Here is a 15,717-nt window from a genome sequence, read left to right on the forward strand (position 1 = left end):
TGTTCCTCCCTTTCGTAAAATCAATACTTTAAAAAGGAGGTAAAGACTCGAAGCGATACATTTACAGTTATATTTAGTTCTATTTATCACTACACGTAAGCACTACTGTATTGAAAGTAGATTGCAGGTAATTCTTAGGTGCCTTGCAATTTATATCTTGTAATTTATTTTTTGTTCCTTATTCTTTTCTGTTATTCCTTTATTCAGTGTTGTTCTTTTCCCCTAGCTGTATTACGTCTTTTGTATTAGCCAATGTAATGTAAATTGTATATGTAAGTGGTGTGTATTAAATTAAAAAAAAAAAAATAGTGATTCTCTTTACGTAATAAAAATGAGCATTGGTAAACGTTGTTTTTCCATTCTATATTCCTGGTATACATCGCCAAAATGTCCACTATATTTTTTTCCCGGTAACGAATTTCGAATTGCTGGTCTGCTGACATAGGCAACACTGAAATCTGACTCAGATTGTTCATGTCCACAGAACTGAACCCCTTCATTCATGTAACCTTTTTGTTTTGCTTGTTGAACGCAGCAGCTTGTAAAGTTTACCTAGCATGAAGCGTAACGAACCGTTTGTTGCATGTTTCATTCAAGTGTCGCTAACCCTCCCCCGCTTCTTCCCTTTTCATTGGGTGTTACGTTTAACCCAGTCTACACTCGAATTTCGCGTGTCTGAGTTGGGAATTTTAGGTCTCGCGCTAACTCAGAGAAGGAGCTTATCGATTTAGGTTTCTATAACTGCTTTCTAAAGGAAGTCGATCTCCTCGAGGACATCATCAAGTCCAAGGAAGGTGCAAGTCTAACGATTTACTAGTGAGCAAATGGTTGTATATTTACCTGGTTTGTAAGCTGCAGACCACGCGGCGAAGATATGCTGCGGATATGTGGTCATGGATTATTCACTCATGGGCTCAGAACTCTTTTAACTTCATTTGATTGGGTCACTTAACGTGTCTTATCAACATTCAACTGAATTATAGAATTTGCATCGAGTTTATAAGTGAGCCAGTTGTGAATCGTTTTGGCCGTGAATTTTGCTCTCGTCGAAAGTTTTACTGCTACTTTTGAAAATGTCCCCATCACCATGTACTCAATTGTGCTATGTCGTTTTACGACGTGATAAGCTGCAGTATTATGCGATACAATTTACGCTAGACGAGCTCATCAAAAGAGTATTTTTCTATATTTTTTTTTTAGTCCATCAATTCTTAGAATCCCAAACAAAATTCCCAGAAAATCAGTCTCGTGCCCTTTGACCGTCTGGAAGGAAGTTAAATTTGATTGCTTTCAATGTCCAGCAATACGCTCTAGGACTTGATCACGTACACACCGGAGACTCCCGTACTTCCTCTAGAGTTTTGCTTCTGATAACAGTCAGTCGGTAACGTTTTATGTATTTCGGTATTTTGTTTGTCGTGGCGTGATTCCTTTATTTTTTTCTGATTTATTCTTGGTGACCGTATATAAAAGGTAGTAGTAGTACGGTGGCTCGACGGTGGGTTTTAAGATTATAATTATGTATGAAAATATCTGCCATCAAATTTTGATGCGATCCATCTGCTCTGTTTATTCAATTTCACTGGATAGTTTTTACCTACTCAGTCACGTTCTTATGGGCCGTCACGCAATCTTTGTTTCGTTGGGGAGGTTTCAGCAATCACCACAAGGAAGCTCGAACTAATTGCTTAGCAACACGCCGTGTCATTAGGAACGCACATTGAGGGATTGAGGACTGAGCTGACCGGCTATGAAGAGCCTTGCAAAGATAAGAAATGCTTTTGTATTCTAATAGTTTAATTCATATAAGTGCATTAGCAAAGCACAACTTAAAATCATGCACATAAAATTGTAATTGCTATAATACCTATATGATAATTCACATAAACATACAGGTTAAGCCAACGGCCTTGAGGATAAAAATTGGTTACACACTGGCTCGACATCGTATTCGGGGTGCTTTATACTCTATAGTATGCAGATTCCAGTAAACGAGCGATACAGCTTTGAAGGTATTGCATTTTGTACACGCTAAGCCAAAACTCAAAACAGCTTCTTCCACTATATTTGCGCAGCACTGTTCTGTACGCCAACAAAGACTGACGGAAAACTTGATATTCCTTGTTTACTTAAAGCAAGAAAATTAAGAACACTTTTAAAGAGTAAAACCAAGAACAAACGATTAATAGTCTAAACTGTCATAAGGAGAAAGACTGTTACTTTTTAACTGAGCCATATTTAAATAAATTAGATTATCTCAGTGATTCGACGTTACAAAGGTCCCGGTTTGTTTGCCACTTGGTTTCGATAATTCAGGAGAAAACCTGCTTATCTGCACGTGCTAAACCAAGGAAGTCAAAATACACCACGCGACTCACGCGACCAGCAACAATTGCGCGCGAGCAACGCGTAATTTGTATTCAGTATTCAGAGGAAATGATCAGCGGCGGACTGCGCAAATAAAGACCAATAAGATGAATTATGTAAATCGGGCACGTCTAAAGAACCTTATTACTATCAACCAAAAAAAAACATTCACGGCCAAAGATCGAGGAGAATAGTTTCGTTTCAGTGACACTTAATTTGAGTCAATAAATCCCAGTTTTAAATGAACACTGAAATGCTTTGGAGTCAGGGTTCAAATATAAAAAGTAGCGCCAACTGGGAGCAAATGTTTAAAAATGCTTTACTAACAATACCATTTCGTTTTCCTTGTATTGACGAATGTTTGTAGAAAACACTTTCACACTGTGTTAACCTATTGTTTTGCTATAATTTGCAAGTGAACTATGTACACCGTTTCAAGTGCCGTGTGCAGCACTCTCTTGAACATTTGTTTGTAAGTATCGAGTGAATGTAAAATGTTTGGGATAATCTGGGATCATAACATGAAAACGTAAGTCGACTTGTTTTTTCTTGTAGTTTTGGAAATTTTTATCTCTGGTCTGTTAACTCGTGATGTGGAACGCGCTACTGAGTAATTGCTAACAGTGGCTAATAGTAAATAAAATAAATATGGAATTATCCAGAGAAATTTTGGAGAGAACATCCTGTGGCGTAGACGAATGTGCGACATACTGTAGTGGATTAGTCTGACTAGCGTGACGCAGGCTATGTCACGCAACAAGGAATAGTTGGGTTTACGAGAACAGCACCTTGAGACTGACGAATTTTAGTACAGAAGATTGATTGAATTTGGAACTTACGGAGATCTTACAAGTGTAAATGACGGATCGTGAAGAAACGCAAGGAAACAGAAAGATACACTTCTCTTGATTGTTAAACGAACGGAATGCGGAAATTTTCCATAATATTCCTTCATTTGTCACGTCCTATGCAAAATGCGGAAATATAATGCTAAACCACTCACTCCTTACTACATCCGTTGCTGCTGAACTCTGAAATAAATATGTTCCTTGTTACAATTCAACCGCAGTGTTATTTTCTTCACTTCCCGAGGGTCTCGTTTAGTGTAGCATGTAAAGAGTCCAAACAATTTTTTGTGACACTACAGCCGCAAGATTTATTCGCGTTCTGTCATGGAAAACGATTCAAGACAACCAGGGTATGTACAATTTCTGTCATGATGATTTCTAAGTATGAAACTTCAAACATTCCTAAAGAAACTTTCGCTCCCTTTGATGGAGGAGTAACACATTCGCTAAAAGAGTTCCTCTTTATTGATCACATTGCCAATAAGGTCAAAAACCAATATATTAAAAAGCCAATTTGCTCCAGTTTTTTGCCGTTTAAAAATAATCACTGTTTCAATTTCACTTCGGATTTCCTTTCGCTGCAGATCTAAGCTGTATATTTCAAGGAACACCTTCGTGAAGTTGTACTGGGATTTTTTTTTTGTAACAAGAATTTCGATCTAACTATCGACAGTACCACATTTTAATGGATATTTTTCTCAGTCCTGGGTTGCATCATGCGGTGAAGAAATCACTGATTTGTTTCAAAGTTTATTCACGTTCCAGCCCTCAGAATTTCTAACTTGATTTGAATGGGTCTCTTAACTCGTCTTAATTAATATTTTACTGAAATACAAAAGTGACATTTGCTTCTGCAGTAGAAAGGTTGAGATTCGTTTAGCAAATGAAATCTCCAGTCGTCAAACGTTTCACTGATATTTGCGACTTGAAACTTCCTCCATCACCATTAGTTTCAGTACATGACAAAGTCATTATTATGTTGTATAGCTTTATTCTAGAAAAAAGCCGCTCAATTCTTAGAATCCCACACAAAATTCTCGGAAAATGGCCTTGCGGCCTTTGACCGTCTGGCTGCAGGCATATCAAATCATGTCAAATATAAAGGGGGAAATTTTGATTGGTTTCTTTGGCTTTTTTAAGAAACGCTCTAGGGCTTGATCATATGTGCACTCGATCATGTGCACACTGGAGACCGATCACGTGCTTCCTTTAGCCTGTTTACGGGTGGACCAATAGACTTTTGAGAAGGGGGAGGGGTAATTTGTACACACACACGCAAAAAAAAAAATACGCACAGGACTACTGCGAAAAATATTAACATTTACGCACGCTCAGTGAGCCGAAAAATAATCTTACATATCATGCATACTGACACGTCCCGGGAGAAAAAAAAACATTCTTAGTGCATGAAAGGGTTAAAACAAATATTCGTTTCTGTACCAAATCACCCACCCCCTCTCAAAAGTCAAATAGTCCATACCCTTAGCTTCTGATAGGCAGTCAGTCAGTAACGCTTATATATTCTCTTATTTTGTTTATCTTTCCTAGGCCAGGCCATGGGTGATTTTATACAAGGTGACCACAAAAAGTAAGGAAGCTGAGATTAAAATTTATTTATCGCAACAAAAGGACTTTTTATTAATATTTGCCTTCAAATTTTGATATCAGCTATCTGCTCTCTTTGATCAATTTCACTGAATTGCTGTCGATTAACTTTTACCTACTCATTTTTTGTGTATTGCTCAATTTTCATTCAATGCCAGTAACTGTTCGCGCAACTTGTTTCTGCGCATCCTGCCTGAGCATGCTACGCCACAACCATCGCGCGCGTAAATTGAGGAATAAAATGAACAAAAGTGCTAATGAGGATGTTTAGTGACCCCCGTTTTCGTTTTGATCGTGATCACTTTCGATTCTCTACCGTTGTTCTACGTTTTGCGTAAAAATGAAATTGAACCGAAGATTTTGACAATTTTGCCCCACGCGCCATTGACATTCGCTCTTTTGAGCTCTTTATTTATCGACACGACGGTTTCAACTGTCTCTTTACGGGTTGATTTATATAGAAATGATTGCAACATCTGGATTTATGAACGCCAAAGAACCACTTAGAAAAAATACAGTTAACAGGTTTTGCCTCCTTCAACTCAACGTCAATCTTGTTAAATAGCCCTGTGGGCTAACATTTCAAGATCAGGGTACTTTTTCACTCCTAAAATTCTGCACTACCTAAAAAAGTAACACGATCTGTCATTGAAGAAAAATATATATATCAGAGGATTTTCGCGCGAACGTCCCAAGAACCGCCTTCTATCGCGAGGCAGGAATGGTCAATAAAAACTCCGATATTTGCAATTGTATATGGGACCGTTATTTCAAAAACTCTGCGGTTTAATTTCACACCTATATACGAGTTCAGGAACATGCTATCATTCAAAAGGCATATTTCGTCTTCAAGCTATTCGGGAATTTTTAGAGCGGGGAAGAGTATTCGGAACGAACTTCGCATTTACTATAAAATGATATTACTACGGTGCAGTTACACGTGGCAAGGGTATTTATTTGCAGAAAAATTAACAAAACTACTTACCGTCTTCTCGGCTGCCTGGAATGGCGAGTTAATTCGGCGGGAGCTTCTAGCTCGGCCATCGCAGAACACGAGTTGTTCCAGAAAAAGCCAGAACCTTTTTCAACTAGAGGCTATCAACTCGCGATGTTCACTGTAAACCGATTCCTAGCTCATTCTGATGGGTGGATCATCTTTCGTCAACTTTATACCTGGCCCTAACAACACTGTTTTGTGTGGTTTCAGCACTCCAGGAAGAATAATATTACCGTTTCAGCACAGAGGAACACATACTTTGGGTACCCAGATATTATCAAGTAATTCCTAAACGCTAGAAACTGTCAATAAACTGTCAATAGAGGGCTTAAGCATGACGGTTACAGTAAATGGCAAACCGCAAAAATGAAACTTTTGCAGTCTCTCTTCAGCTGTGTATACAATAGAGTAAAAATTATTTGTATTTGCAATGAATAGTAAGAGACGTTATTCCATTTTTGTGTGCTTTATTTACGGATTAGAAGAAAAAACTCAAAATCAGAAGTTATCTTTGCCGTTTGCGGTCTGCCGTTAACGTCATGCTTAACCTCTCTAATGTTTTTGCCGTGACGACTGAGGGTTAGCCGAGTGTATAGTAAAAACTGAACAAGAACCGTTCCAACTGGTAATGTGAAAAACAACTTATTTAATTTGTTCATCTAATAGGCAAAACATCGTGGGAAATTGTACGCTAACCTTGGGCCATTTATGGATTCCGGCGCTTAATTTAACAATAGAGCTCATTGCCGCGTAAAACCAAAATAACTGAAAGAAATAAATTATCTTCAGCATCGTCCGCATTCTTTGGTTTTACTCGTGACTTTTTGTCGCAGTCGCGACGATATTGGACCAACAAATACGTCTGTTTTCGTTATCATTCTATAACTTCTACTAATCTGCTCATTTCTTTGCTTTTCTAGCATAAAGTATTACTACATGTTATGTTATATTATATGATGTTTCTGCGCTGAAGAGAGAAACTATTTTATTCCTTACATCCCTCATAATTCAGGCCCATGCAATTTCAAGTGAACACTGTCGCAGCATCAGCCGATCTCGCAAGGGTCAGCCGACCGGTATCTGAACATTTTACTAAGCCTCGGCCCCTTCCACACTAAGCAGGAAAAATTTGAAAGCGTAACGGAGTTTTCACTTTGAAAACGCATCAAATATTTTCAGTCCACACTACGCCAGAGAAATTTGAAACGCAACAATCACCATTCGTTTTGGATTTGTGTTTGATTAAAGCTCAGTCAGGGAAATCACATGATTATCGTGACGTCATCGTCTTCGGAAAACTCTGTCTCCTAAATGTCAGTTTCCGTTCACGCTAAAATGCAAAGCCAGCGTTGTCAAATTCCTCCGGTTTGAAGAGCGTTTTCGAAAAACTCCGTTTACGTGACGGGTTAGTGTGGACGGCAGGCCTAACCGTAGAAATTAGGCTGTGTTTTTAAGTTTCTCCGGCGTAGTGCGTAATTAAATTTCTATAACACAAAAAATCGATGTCAGTTCACGGAAGCAGAGAGTAGTGTTAGAAATGGTGAAGACAAAGCCCTTCTCCTTGAGGGTGAGATACAGTATTTGTGAATTAAATTGTTTATATCCTGGTTTTCGCGTTTATGTATCAGTTAACTAGAGAGAGAACGTGGTATAAGGCAAAAAAGTAGCTTTGCTTATTACTGTTAGTTATGCAGACTCCAGGCTTTGAAGGTATCGCTTTCCACACGTCAAGGCAAGAGAATGGGAGCTTAAGCAATGACGACGGCGACGCCAAGGACGACGGCTGGAAAAAAAGGAACTTAAATTTTACCTTTAAATTTCGCAATTATCTAAAACTGTTTATTAAGCCGAGAGGTCTAAAACCCTACTCAAACTAAAGATGTAACGCAACTATCAATTCCAATCGAAAATATGAAAAAAAAAAAAAAATCGTCGTGGCTCACGTTCTTCATAATACGCAAACTTGGTCATTTCACGTTGTTGTGTTTAACAGAGGACGGCAAAGAAGTGCACAAACATTCATAACTAGCGTGTACAGTCATTGCTCTGCTCATCAAACCTTCTTCTTTGGTTCTTGTTGCCGCTGCCGTCGTGGTTTGCTCAAGTTCCCTATTTGTCTCAAAACAACGCCTTCGTGACATTCATCACGTTAAACTAAGCGTAACAACCTCAAAACATCGTGTTCACCTTAATTATTTCCCTCATTTGGCAGACATATTACCGTCCTTTATTCCAAGAAACACGGGAAACTTGCTTTTCCTTGTTTAGTGAACACCAGGAAGTTAAAAAAAGTTTTAACAAGTATAGCCGAGTACAAAAATAAACCGCTTAAACCATGATAAGGTGAGACTGTTACTTCATTTGAGCCATTTCTTACTTGTCCCGTTATTTTATATTTTTGTTAATTGGTTGGCTGCGATGATATTTCAGATAGCGCAGGCTGAACCTGACTGACAGATTAAAAAAAATCAGCTGACTCCTTTTAAGAACCTTATAAAGTTAAGAGGTGTTTTTGTTCACCACAAGTCTAAACCATGCAACCACAGAGAATTGAACTTGCTATAACCTGAAAACACGAAAGTTCGAGAGAAGTTTTGGAAATGTTCAAGGTTCTTGAAGGTCCCGAAAAGTGTTCGCACCCGGAAAGCCATAGCAAAGTCTCAAACCTCATGATTAAAGAGCTGTTTATATTCTTAATATGAACAGAGGTTTAATTTCCTCCAAACAAGAAGTTTCAGGTGTATGCACTTCTCTGTGTTTAGATACAGACTAACTAAAAATGCCTTTGCGGGCCCGTAAAGTTTCCGAGGCTTTCGAGAAACGGGCCTCAGGCCTTACACCTTAAGAGTAAAATGCCATTTGTGGAAATTGCCATACATTGGCTCTGCAATGTTTTCGCGTTTTCAGGCTCCAAAGTAACAGTGTGGTCTCCGGATGACGAGCGATAAGGCTTTGAAAGTATCACATTGTACGTGTTTACGTGATGGCAAGTGATCGCACGATAATCTCAAAACAGTGTCTTGATTGCATTCATCAAATTAATTAACCCAAGGGTTAACCACACAACTGCGCCTTTGTCTTTATTTGCGTCATTTGGCAGACGTCCTGTGTGCCAAAAAAAAAAAAAAAAAAAAAAAAAGATGGAAAACGTGCTCTTCCTTGTTTATTCAACACAGGGAAGTTGAAAACAGTGACAACGAGTACTTACCAAGTACAAAAATAAAATCGTCTAAACCTTGAGACTGTTACTCCAGTTGAGCTATTTCTTACTGTTCACGGTTTATATTTTTGTTTGTTGGCCACAATGATAGTTTAGATAACGCAGGAGAAAACTTGCTTATCTGCACGTCCTGAAACACGGAAGTCAAACTACACCCGGCAGCGAAAGTCACGCGACCAAGAGACGGGCTGTCATAACACAACATAACATCTCATTTGTGTCAATGACACAGAAGGTGGCTTCCAAGTCTTCTTCCGAGCCAAAGGCTCATGGTAAGAAGGCAAAGGCTCTATCATGGTTACGAGCAACGCATTAAGTTTCGTTCAGTTCTAAAAGATTCTGTATTCAGTCGAAATTATCCGAGACTGCAGCTTTTGACACAAATGAAGCCGATTAATCTAACCTATCCAAAAACACTAATCGGTCCTAATTTGTCAAAGAGTGAAGAGCTGAAATCTTTCACTTCAGTGACACTTCATTCGTGTATTTGTGTAATTACATTTTTTTTTTTATAAGAACCCTTTCTATAAGAACGTTAAGGCTGAGATTAACCAAAATTTTAGGAACGGATTAAGAACATTCCTCAGGCTGAGAGTCGATTAATAACGTTTTTAATTTGCATACTGGTATATTATATGACAAGCATAAAATAAAGGTAACAAAAAATGTAAATTAATCCGAATACTTCAGGGCATTAATACAATGAAATCAACCTTTGCTGTAAAACCATCCTGTGAAATCCACCTATTATAGCCTACTAAAGAGGTAGATCTCTCAAAGACATGCTCGTAAGAGCCAAATTATGAGAGACACATATAATCAAATCACATCTATCATGCAGGGAGTCCGTGCTGGCCTGTCTTCATTATTTTCATACCATATGTAAATTTAAGAACATCTTAAGAACGTTTTCAGCCTCAAATCGAAAAAAATATATAAGAGCGTTCAGCCTCAGCTCAAAAATTAGACGTTCTTATATAATAAAAGAGTGTAAATCGCAATGATGCTCTAGCCTGTTCGAATGTAAACAGTAGCGCGAGCCGAAAGCAAATAGTGAATGTTTTTCTAACAATACTACTTCGTTCTCCCACTGTTAGCGAATGTTTGTAGAAAACTATTTCCCGCTAAATTTGTTTGCTGAAATTTTGTACTGTGCAAACTTAATACTTCTACTATAACAGAGGCGGCGGAGCGTTTTGAAACATGAGGGGACACATCGTTAAGCCAATCGCATATCTCTACTCGATATTTTCCAAAGTATGTCTTGCGTTGTTCGTTCGCACAAACAAACTTTTTTGCGATGTCTACAGTGTTCAATGTGTCTGTTATAGACTTATGACAATGCAGGAGGAGGTAGTTGTTAAGGCGATCCTTCTTCATGGTGCTTCTAAGGAACACAGGTTGGAGCTGTTCAAAAAAACCCTCAAAATATTATTTCGCCAAGCGCGAGCATGATGAAACGATTTGTGAAAAGATCACGGAACGGAATATTTTGTCGTACTAATTTTAAGCTGCGCTAGCGATATTTTTGGCACCGAAAGGTCGGGGGGAGGGGGGGAGAGGGGACTGAGCCCTCACAAATTTTCATTTGGGGGGCTACAGGTACAGGCCCCCGTGACTATGAATAATTTGTAAGTCAGCTACGCGAAACAGCAGTCTCTCATACATCATTTACTGTGCGTACATGTACTGAGTTAATGGCTGTATTTGTCAATGAAAACGAATAAAACGTCTATGACGAATAATGCATTCAAGAATTACCATGTGTCTGGGGTAACAAGGAAAATAAAACGCCTTAAGCGTTGTGCGAACTTAAACAAACAGACGTATTACACGTCTCAGCCATATAATGCCTCCAGGTAAATACGAGACGCAATGCTCAGACTTATGATAAAATTTGTAACCAAGCGACAACAGTTCAAAAATAACGACCAGTTAAAGCTCAGGAAATTCTGAAAATATTCCATTGAGTAGCTAACATACTCGCCTTCATAAAGTGCTCCGATAAATTCACGTAAATCTCTTACCTGGCTTCAAGATTAAAGTTTTGGTCCTTTGTAGTGATCCTTGAAACCTAGGTAGCATTAAAACTGCCAGCTTTTCCTTCCAGCTGTAGGTTTGTATACAAGGTACATTTGTACGTTCCTCATCTGTGTCGAGCGTGACGGACACATACTTCGATGTTCTTTGTATTACTGACCATTGTTTTCCTCGAAGCCGGTTTAGCCATGTAGAGTCCTCTTGAAAGGTTTGTAGAAGCACTCTTTTGGACAAAGCTCGGCACACATACATGTATGAACCGTAAACGGTGAACTGGGGATCCAAGGAAGGATTGAGCAATGCCACGGCCATTTTGTGTTACAACAGGTGTTTAGTTCCCAATCTTCCTGTGGGTTTCACGGCAATCAATGATGTGATACTCGCTGGAAGATTGGGAACTAAAACGCCTGTTTGTAAACACAGAATGGCCGTGGCATTTATCAATCCTTCCTTCAGTTCCTTGGATCCTCGGATCACCGTTTACTGTTCATACATGTATGTGTGTAGCCTGCGAACGCAGACGTATTTCCGGCTGTCGCTCGTCTTCGCCGAAAAATAACGTCTGCGAACCCGAGCCAGGAAACGATTTCTCTGACGTAGGAATTTTAAGCCAATCACAGTTTAGCTCAAGCAGCCCCAGAACTACTGCGCGAGGTATTCGCTGCGAGGAGCACTCGAGTTTCATTTTATCATGGAATCTGATTGGCCAAGGAGAAACAAAAGTCATTACGTCACAGAAATTGTTTCCTGGCTCGGGTTCGCAAAAGTTATTAGGGACTTTAAGCAGCGGGAACGCGGACGGCGACGGGGACGCCGAAACCTGTGAGAAGGCTGGGGAGAGAACGCCGTTGTGGCGGGAATTCACAAACAATAAGCAGCACCGTCGGAAACCGCGGTTTCCGCACTGTCAAGCTTATTGACATTATCGATATTCCTCCTCTGTTTATCAGGATGAACTAGGATCACTTCATTGAAAGAAGTTCGCAATCAACTCTTGATAATCCACGATGAAGGTGTGTTAAACGATCACGAACTTCTACTCTTGTACGATTTAAACCGATCGAATGATCTCGATCAACCTTATGATTCCTTCCTGATTTTAACTTCGATGGTTTGAAGACGACGAGTGCCGGTCCGAATTTCGCTTCCACAAACGCAACTTGCCCCTTCTCGCTGAGTTGTACAATGAAGTAAACGAACTTATTATCAGCAGATGTTTAATCAGACTGGCGCGACAAATCAGCATGCCGACTGATAAAGATCTAAGTAAACCATTGATCTTACGACTGAAAATGCAGACAGCTACGCAAGTTTTAATGGTGTCTACCCTTTTAAATGTGTTGGAATTTCACCATGATGAGCCATTTGACATTTGAGTACTTCTCGAAAGGAAAATTTCGATTGAAATTCGTGTAAGTTGTCTTTATTTACATTAGCTTTCAAAAAGATATTTCACGGTACTCACATGTTCGCCGACTGGCTTGAGTTCGCTTCAGATTTCTCGACGTTTCTTTAAAATGAAATATCTCACGTAACAAGAGAAAACAAGCATTAAAGTTCCTCGAAATTAGTAACACGGGTTATTTAGCGTTGACACAGCAGAGGAAACGAAAGCGAAAACTCACGTTTTCAGACAACGCGAAATGAGCTTCACTCACGTCGGGCCCGAAGGCAGAACGTCAACTTGTTTCCCGCCAGTCATGCGCAGTGGACCTTTTGGCTTTTCCCCGATCTTATGGCGTTCCCGTCGCCGTCCGCGTTGTCTTTGCTTAAAGTCCCTATTTTTTGGCGGAGACGAGCGACAGCCGGAAATACGTCTGCGTTCGCAGGCTAGTATGTGTGCCGAGAGTTGTTCAAAAGAGTGCTTCTACAAACCTTTCAAGAGGACTCTACATGACTAAACCGGCTTCGAGGAAAACAATGGTCAGTAATACAAAGAACATCGAAGTATGTGTCCGTCACGCTCGACACAGATGAGAAATGTATAAATGTACCTTGTATACAAACCTACATCTGGAAGGGAAAGCTAGCAGTTTTTAATGCTACCTAGGTTTCAAAGATCGCTACAAAGGACCAAAACTTTAATCTTGAAGCCAGGTAAGATTTACGTGAATTTATCGGAGCACTTTACGAAGGCGAGTATGTTACCTACTCAGTGGAATATTTTCAGAATTTCCTGAACTTTAAGCTGTCGTTAGTTTTGAAAACCTAGTGGGCAGACAAATTTTATTATTTTTTTAAATTAAGGGCCATTTATACTTTCTATTCATGTAGTTCAGCAGTTTCAAACAGGTGCCACACTTTTAGAACGTGACTTCAAAGTAGAGCTAGTTTCGTGTTTGGTTCAAAACTCGATTTAACGGTTAGAAAATCTTCTTTTAACCGTTGAAGAAACAACATTGAATTATAATTGCAACATGGCTAAACAAACTGCTATGATGTATCTATAGTTGAATAAAAGAATTGGGACTTTTGAGCGAATATCAATTTTTTAGAGCGCCGGCAATATGTGCCATTTTTCCAGTTTCGGCAGGCACGCAATTTGTGTCGAGTGGACCGAACTTCAATCAATCCTAGAAAAATTCAATTAGAATTTTTTATCAAATAAAACTCATTTTAGTGATTCACTAGGTAAGGGCTTCGAAATCCCAGCTTATGAGAAAAATCGAATTTTAAAAGTAAAATCAGTGCTCGGTTTTTACAGAGACAGCCTCTTAAATCTTTCGATATATGGCTTTGAACATACCAGTAAATCGATCAATAAAATTAAATTCTCGGTTACTACTTGCACGTAAGGTGAACGGAAAACGCGCGGCCACGTTCAAACATTACAGGAGCGTATCTGAGGAGTGAAGTTTGCCTTTTTGGTGTATGCGTTCCATCACGAAATGTTTGGTGCTAATTACACCTGATCGTATTTTCTCAGTACGCTTTCGCGGCATATCAGGAGAGTTTGGTCCAACCATGGCTCGTATTTTTGCGAGATGGAGTCGAGCCGAAATACTAAAGACGAGAGCCATCAGGCCGGATATACTGCCGAAGCGTACCAGAAAGACACAATTAAGTATTTACCATATCCAAGTTCGCCCCAAAGTTTGGCTATGTCAGGTTAGCAACTTGATATCACAGCACAGTAGATAGAGCTTCTTATTGGCTAATAGCTAATTTTAGGTGTATAAATGCAGTTATTTAAATGCAGTACGTGTTTGCATATTCCAACGAGTCTTTGGGCAAACATGACCCAGCTAGATACAGGTTTCATAAAAGACACCTTGATATGCATAAATTTCTTGACGGAAAAAAAAAATTAACAACTCTGCAGTATGTCGAGTTTCGCAAGAATGGCTTTATTAAAGATAATGAAACCGCTAAGTCCCTTAAAAGTCGCATAACTCTATAAAAGTGATCCCCAATAAAGTAAATTTAATCAACAAAAAATCAACAACACGCAACCAGGAACGGATTAGTCTAAATATAGTTAACCATATTATAACTTGCTTACAAACGGGTAAAGTGGTTTGGTCCCGCGAATTCTCAATTCTCAATCATTATTAGAAATACGAATTAATTTTCTGGACAACTGATGCACACTTCTATTCAGGTCTGTTTTAAGAATCTGCTAATATGTCAAGACAGTGTTTCCTGGAATGAGCAGAATTACCGTCACTGTTTAGTAAAGAGACAATTTTTGTTCCTAAATGATGAATAGAAAAAGTCGAGTGAGTCATCAAAATTCAAAGGAGAAAAAACTAGATATAACACCCAGTTCAAGGGAACAGGCATTAAAGACTCTGTCCCATAGCGTGTGTTCACACATACTATGCGAAACTAAAAAACTACAATGTTCCAAGAAGTAAACTATGCTAAAACTCGGCGAAAATCTGTTCGAAAATTAAGGGCCACAAAAAAGGTAACTAAAATAGTGTGGAGGGCGAGACAACAGTGACCCGTAGAAACTCATGCTAATATACAACTAGTTTGAAAGTAAGCGTTTCCTTAAAGTTATAAAGTGGAGAGGAATCAAACATTCTTATCTAGCGCTGACTTTGGATAAACTAACATAATTGGTGGATGTGAAGCAATCTATACTGATCCATTATTTTCGTCAAAGTAAATTAGGTCTCTATATTTACGAATGACAGCGATTTCACAGCAATTTTACGTAGACTTTTAGTTTCTGGGTAAAAGAACTAAGTTGTGTCTGAAAGGTGAAATCTAAACTTACCTAGCTACAATCACTTACTTCTTAAAGCTACAGAAAGCGAGTTCCTTTTTGTTAAAAATTAGACCATAAAAAAACTACAGGCAAATTTCTTGCAAAAATAGTCAAATGTCACAGAAACAGACTGGTGAAAATGGCTGCTTTCGATATAACAAAGAAAACCTGCAAGTTGTAATTAATCACGCACGTTTATTAATTAATTGTAAATAAGTTTATACTTGGGTAAGAAAAGGCTACTTGCTAAGCTTTTGCAACTAACAGTGAAATCTAACAGAAGCATCGGGGTAAATCGCTCCATGGCTCTGTCATTTTGACTGAATAACAAGGATCAGTAAAGTTGCAACTAAGCAAGTTTGTTGTAAATATATTTCATGACAGGCTTGTGTCAAAAAGTACGAACTGAATTCGAACAACAAAT

The 15,717-nt window shown here is 38.9% G+C and overlaps 1 protein-coding gene across 1 annotated transcript in view; it reads right to left on the reverse strand.

Annotated features, from left to right (window-relative positions):
• The window catches only part of LOC145480755 (phthioceranic/hydroxyphthioceranic acid synthase-like), a 32,116-nt gene extending 24,482 nt beyond the window's left edge, over nt 1-7,634 (reverse strand). Inside the window, exon 1 of the mRNA XM_081459076.1 lies at nt 5,806-7,634. Coding sequence (XP_081315202.1) covers nt 5,806-5,864 — 59 coding nt within the window. The 5' untranslated portion in view covers nt 5,865-7,634. The remainder of the gene's footprint in view (nt 1-5,805) is intronic.
• Nucleotides 7,635-15,717: the final 8,083 nt, after the last annotated feature.

Source organism: Orbicella franksi, chromosome 3 (genome assembly GCF_964199315.1).
Source record: "Orbicella franksi chromosome 3, jaOrbFran1.1, whole genome shotgun sequence".
Classification (NCBI taxonomy): Eukaryota; Metazoa; Cnidaria; class Anthozoa; order Scleractinia; family Merulinidae; genus Orbicella; species Orbicella franksi.